Below are 7,002 nucleotides of genomic sequence, written 5' to 3' on the forward strand. Positions count from 1 at the left end.
GCTCATGAGGCTTAACTGAAAGACAAAAGAATGTAGCATTATATAAGTTCTACAGAGTTCTGAACAACGTAACATTGTACCTATAGTCAACGATACTGTATTGCACACTTAAAAATCTGTTAAGTGGGTATATTTGTTGTATTTTTACTACCATAATAAAAAAAAGCATATAACAAGGTGAAAGTCAAGCCACATGCAGTTGAAAAAACAATTCAGCATTCAATGTGAGGTGATAAAATAGGACTATAAAAGGATGCTTTTATAGCACCATTGTCTATATGCAAAGGTTTTCTATAATTTAAATTTTCCAATTTGTGTCTTTAAAAAAAGCATTAAGCTTTTCTGAATTTTTCTGAATTAACTCTAAAAGTTTGTAAGCACTGAACTCTAATAATTTTATTTAGCAAATTTATCTGAGAAGACCCTTTGATTTAAAAAGAAGACAGATTTTTTTCTTCTAGTTTTCTTTGCAGTGCTAGATAATACTATTATACAGAATAGGCCACCATTGTACCCTCTCTCTTCGCCGCATACGTGCTGATAGAGTTCTCTGCAGTACATTTCCTGAGGTTAAACTGCCATGCGGCAGAAAAGTCGCCACAGATAAGCAAGTATCACTTATTTCATTGAATTCAATTTCTTTCGCCACACCACGATGAGGAGCAGCAAAAACTACCATGTGACATCCACCACAAGCAACCTGCAGCATAAATCCACAGAAAAACTAATCAACATTGGCTTCAAACACAAACAAGTTTTTAATAGTTATCAGCTGTAAGACATTTACTTAGTGGTAGGCTTCCCAGACAGACTGACTTGGTGAATCTGTCTATACGTATGTGTGTGCACGAGAATGTGTATACAATATGTATAAAATAAGTACACAATTGGCCGGGTGTGGTGGCTCAAGCCTCCAGCACTTTGGGAGGCCAAGGTGGACAGATCATGAGGTCAGGAGATCGAGACCATCCTGGCTAACATGGTGAAACTCTGTCTCTACTAAAAATACAAAAAATTAGCCGGGTGTGGTGGTGGGTGCCTGTAGTCCCAGCTACCTGGGAAGCTGAGGCAGGAGAATGGCATGAACCCAGGAGGCGGAGGTTGCAGTGAGCCAAGATCGCACCACTGCACTCCAGCCTGGGCGACAGAGCAAGACTCCGTCTCAAAAAAAAAAAGTACATAATTACCATACATATTCTTTAAATACTGTGATCGAAAATTAGAACAAGTTTAATCTACCATTTAACTTTCAATTTAAAATAATATAGAGAAAAAATACTTGGCAGATTACATTTCTCCTTACAGTTAGAAAATGTTATTTTAATCTGGGAGAGACATTAAAAACGTGAAAAATTGCTCAGAGACGTTCTACTGGAAGAATTTTTTTTTTTTAAGTATAAATCAGTCTCTTGGGCTACTTATGTCTCTAAGCCCTCTTTAAATGAACATTTTCTAAGTTTAATGCTTAAAAGTAAATCCTTAGAGGAAAATAAATGCAAGTATGCATGATGACAGAACAATAAAAAATGAAATCAGCCTTCAAAGAATTTTGAGAAATAAGTCATTTTCAAGAAAATGCTTAAAAAACCCATAGTGCAGTATTTTCTGTACATAGGTTCTAGATACTTTATAATGTTCTATTTTTCCTTCATAACACTTTAAATTTTAAAATTTATATATATTTTTGTATATCCCTTTTAAAAATTTAAGACTATAATGAACAAGTCCTCAATGAATGAGGACATGGTTATTTCATTCATCACTGTATACAGTACTTTGTATTTCTTTTTTTCTTTCTTTTTTTTTTGAAATGGAGTTTTACCGTTGTTGCCCAGGCTGGAGTGCAACGACACAATCTCGGCTCACTGCAACCTCTGCCTCCTGGATTCAAGCAATTATTTTGCCTCAGGATCCCAAGAAGCTGGGATTACAGGTGTCTGCCACTATGCCCAGCTAATTTTTGTATTTTTAGTAGAGACGGGGTTTCGCCATGTTAGCCAGGCTGGTCTTGAACTCCTGACCTCAGGTGATCTGCCCGCCTCGGCCTCCCAAAGTGCTAGGATTACAGGCGTGAGCCAGCGCACCTGACCAGTACTTTGTATTTCTTATACTTAGCACACTATCTTACCCATAGTAGGCTTTCATTAAATGACTATCAAATCAATAAGTGAAAGTGTTCCATATTAGGAGACACTGAGTCTTTGGAGGATAAATTTCAATATTATCATCAAGTCAACAGAATTTTCAAAAGTCAAAACTTAACTGGCAAAAATATTAAGAAATACAGGTATGATGCATGATGGTGATGTGACACTGAAATAATATATCCTTAAACTACGAAAATTTAGCCAAAAAACCGTATCTTCAAAACTCTTTTATTTTTTATTTTTTTTTGAGCCAGGGTCTCACTGTCACCTGGTCTGGAGTGCAGTGACACGACCTCAGCTCACTGCAACCTCCAGCTACTGGGTTCAAGCAATTCTCATGCCTCAGCCTCCCGAGTAGCTGGGATTACAGGCGTGTGCCACCACACCTGGCTAATTTTTGTATTTTTAGTAGAGACGGGGTTTCACCATGTTGGCCAAGCTGTTCTTAAATTCCCGATCTCAGGTGATCCGCCCGCCTTGGCCTCCCAAAATGCTGGGATTACAGGAGTGAGCCAGCGTGTCCCACCAAAACTCTTTGTTTATTATCAGACTTTCTGTTGAGCAGGATTTGAGAGTCTAACATTTAATTCAGCAAATATTTACTAAAGACTACTGTGAGCAAGGTACTCTGCTGGGTGCTACACAAGATACAAAGCTTGCAGGCATGGCACAGTCCCAGCTTTCAACAGATACATGAGAACGAAGCAGAACAGTCAAGATTTCAGCAAAAAGGAAGATGCTAAAGGAGGACAATTAGGAGTAACACATTTTCTGACTGGCATAATGTCTGACATTTGGCTTTTAGGAAACAAGTATATTTATTAGATATATCTATGATACTCTTCCATACAAACATAAAAGTACTTATTTTCTATGAAATACTGAAAGATTCAAATACAGTAATACGAAAATATAAACAGGGAAATGTGATAGCCTTACCAATTTAACTATAAATCTCAAAAAATTAGAGCACAAAGTAGGAATGAAGTGATTGGTAAAATTCTCCAGTCCAAGTCCTAATTTTCCGTGGCGACCATCTCCAAAAGTATACATAAGGCCGATATCTAAAATGCAAAAATAATGAAGAGAATTATAAAAGTATTACTTCTATGGATCTATTTGTAAACAGATAAATATGTTAACTCATACTGCAATTATAATTATCCCCCTCAAATTCTGCATTGAATTTACTCTATTGATCTTTCCACACTCTCTATGGTCTCTGTGGTCCTTCATGTAACATCAGGCAACAAATATTCTGAGAATAAATCAATTAACCTTGGTGGTTTGTGAAGCTGATGATCTGTCATGCAAGGCAGCATGTGGAGCAGCAGCAATACAGCATGCGAGCTTGAGATACACATCATATATTCCAAGGGAAGGAGAAGGAGATGCTTGTATTCTGATCCCTACATCCCCACACTGTCTATTTTCCTTTTTCCTGAGGTCATTGATAGATCAGAGTTTCTCAACTTTGGCATTATTGACATTTGGGGCCAGATAATTCATGGTCGTGTGGGTCTGTCCTGTGCACTGTAGGATGTTCAGCAGCATCCTTGGCCTCTACCCACTAAATGCCAGTAGGACAACTCCACTCTGCAGCCATGACCATTAAAAAATGTCTCCAAACGTTGTCATGTGACTTGGGGAGTGGGATGTGCATAAAATCTCTACAACTGGCTTAGCGTAATTAATCTGGCTCCTGGGCTGTGGAATACTGTTGAAGTAAATGCCATAAGCCAACAATGCTAACTAATTCCTATACCAAAACTTGGGTCCCCTCTGAAACTGGGCCCACAACGATGATGAGTAATCTTGTCACTTCTCGCCAGTTAGCCCTTTTGCTTACTGACATAGCAGCTATTACGAACCTTCACACTCCTTTCTTCAAGCCACTCCTTCATACCCTCCATCTCAACCAGGGTAAATGCCAGGGAAGCAGAAGTAAGGCGGGGGGGTTAATATGGTGCAGAGGAGGGGAATTTTCCTCTAGTCTGGGGATTAGGGAAGGCTTTCAAAGGGAAACCTAAAGGATGAGTAAGGTTTAGCAGCATGAAGAAGGAAGCACAAAATCTTCAGGCAGTCAGCAGTACATAGAAAGCCTCTGAATCAAGAGCAAACATGGCTTGGGCAAGAAACTGAAAGGCAACTAATATGCCTGGAGCACCAGAGTGGTAGGAGATGAGTCTGAAGAGGTGAAAAGGCAGTGTCCTACTAGTTCAGATGAAGAACTTTTGAACTTTTATCTTAAGGACATTAAGAAGGAAAATGAATGGTTTTAAGCTGGGAAACAATTGGGTCACCTTTGGGGACCTCTGATTTAAGATGGCAAAGTGACTGCATATTAAGCAAATCCAAGAGAACTGACTGAAAGATCATTAGAAATAATAATATAATTCAGTAAGGTGGCAAGTATAAAAATAAATTTACAAAAATAAGCAGATTCCCTATAAATAAGTGATATTCAGTGTTTGGACTCTTTATGTATTTATTTTTTGAGATGAGTCTCGCTCTGTTATCCAGGCTGGAGTACAGTGGCACGGTCTCGGCTTACTGCAACCTCTGCCTCCTGGGTTCAAGTGATTCTCCTGTCTCAGCCTCAATAGCTGGGATTACAGGCACGCGCTGCCACACCGGCTAATTTTTGTATTTTTTTTTTTAGTAGAGATGGGGTTTCACCATGTTGACCAGGCTGTAGACTCTTATAATTCTTACTATTAAGTATTTATGTCCTTTTTTTTATATATACTCCTTATCATCTTTATCCCTTCTTCCTCCTTCTTTTCAACCTGATTTCTTTACCCAACTGTTTTTTTAAGGTTTGCCTTTTAAATTTGATTGTCTTTTGCCTGAAAAAAAATAAACCCTGATCCAAGCTGCCTGATGGCACTTCCAACTTCAGAGAGCTTTTAAAAATATGAGCCACTGGCTATAATGGGGAACTGGCAAGGCCTTGCAGATAACCCACTACGTACTTCTCATTAGTCCTGGAGGAAAAAAAAAAAAAATTCCACACTACTTGCTCTCTAGGGACAATTGATGAACAAAAAGGCAAACAAAGTTAACGTTCAATGATTTGTGCTATAACTCTTTTTATCAGGAGTAAAGGTATTATGAAAATTTAACTAAATAATCAAATTGTATGTTAGATGACAGATTAAAAACTATGTATTTACTATCAGTGGCAGTTTAGAGTTGATGAAAAATGACAGTAAGGACATAGAAAGTGACACTAGGACCCTACAGTTAAGGGATACACATCAACAACTCTTAGTGGATGACGAATGAATAATACTTTTCATATTCTATATAATGCTATTTCATGATATGTTCTCAAGAGCATTGATACTTGATAATGGGCAGCTCATCCTCTCTGAAAGGTTCTTTGGGGAAGAAGGAACAGTGTATCTTGCATTTGCTGATTCCTAGTTTCCCTAGCCAGATACCATTAGATGAGCGGTAGCTTTTTCAGGAGCTTTTTCATAGCAGGAGCTTTTCAGAAAGAAGGGAAAAAAAGTAGAAATGCTAGTACATGGATTATGTCAATATACTAGATGATTTCTGACTTTGCGATGATTCACTCCATTTTTAGACAGAAATAGTGAAATTATATACCCAATGTTAAAGCATTGAAAACTGTGGACTATATCCATTACCTACATATATGTGACTGAATCATTTAGGGGAGGATCTTTACGGAGTCCTACATTATCAGCAGCACATAGTTTTGAGGCTGAGAAGTGGGCTCAAAGGAACACTTCCGTGCATGAAGGAGATACCACAGAGTGGAAGAAGGTATCCACTTAGTGGTCTCTGAGGGGCCTTTCTCTCTAACACTGTGGAGAACGGAGTCATTCCTGAAAACGCCTCCAGGTGGCAAAAACGTAAGAATCGACTCGGCCTGAATGCAGCTCTGTCAGACTGAATAGGAAGAATGTTTTAAAGTAAGTTTCTGCTTGTGGGATTTTTCCTTTTGGCCTGAGCAGAGTTAAGAGCCTTCAAACTGATATAATTTCAAAAAGATTCCTGTTTTCTGCCAAAGAATAATACTATGGTCTAACTTCTGACATCAGCAGGCTATTGTGAGGTTCTAAATCTTGGGATCATTTACATGTGTTCTAAATTGAATTAAAATAATAAAAAGGAGCTCACGACTTTATACTTTGGAATAGTAAACATGGAATTCCATTTTTCTCAGTCATTAATTCCTTTACTTAAGTTAGATACATTCATTTCATATATAATTTATTTTGTAATAAAATATACCCCGTTCTATAAATATATAACAGAAATTCTAATCCATACCTGTTATCAAAGCTGTGTGATTTTCTCCACAAGAAATATAACTTACTGTATGATCCCTAATATTCTCAATGACTTTGGGTTCTGAAGTTTCAAAAAGAAAAGTGCCAAGACCCAGCTGACCAAATTGTCCCAGGCCAAACGTATACACAGCATTCTCTGAAACGAAAGGGGCAAATACAAGAGAAGGATTATGGAAGCAGACACTGTTACCATCATATTTGGAAAAATTGTGACATTCAACCTTTTATAGTGAAGGTTAAGTGCCTCTGGGGGAAAAAAACCCCATTTAAGAATATTTAACATTGAAGAATAAATCTTTCAATGACGAAGGAAGAGAAAAATGAAAAGGTACATAATTATAAAAATTATGACATGGGTATGATTTTATCTTTTATACATAAACATAAAAGTTAGGTAAGTAACAGGTATGATACAATGCATATAAGTCAGGGAACTACCTGAAATGTCCCCATAATTACATTGGCTCAAAAAGTACAAACTATCGGCCGGTAGCTCACGCCTGTAATCCCAGCACCTTGGGAGGCCAAGG

At 37.8% G+C, this 7,002-nt stretch overlaps 1 protein-coding gene across 1 annotated transcript; it reads right to left on the bottom strand.

Annotated features, from left to right (window-relative positions):
• Window positions 1–324: 324 nt before the first annotated feature.
• On the bottom strand, window positions 325–6,643 carry LOC111536340 (X-linked retinitis pigmentosa GTPase regulator). Its single transcript, XM_026450158.1, has 3 exons — window positions 6,453–6,643; window positions 3,087–3,211; window positions 325–700 (listed from the first exon to the last, which is right to left on the bottom strand). Exons 2-3 carry the CDS (start codon window positions 3,198–3,200, stop codon window positions 476–478), a joined length of 339 nt encoding a protein of 112 aa, XP_026305943.1. The 5' UTR covers window positions 3,201–3,211; window positions 6,453–6,643; the 3' UTR covers window positions 325–475.
• Between the last annotated feature and the right edge of the window lie 359 nt (window positions 6,644–7,002).

Source organism: Piliocolobus tephrosceles, unplaced genomic scaffold (genome assembly GCF_002776525.5).
Source record: "Piliocolobus tephrosceles isolate RC106 unplaced genomic scaffold, ASM277652v3 unscaffolded_14220, whole genome shotgun sequence".
Lineage (NCBI taxonomy): Eukaryota > Metazoa > Chordata > Mammalia > Primates > Cercopithecidae > Piliocolobus > Piliocolobus tephrosceles.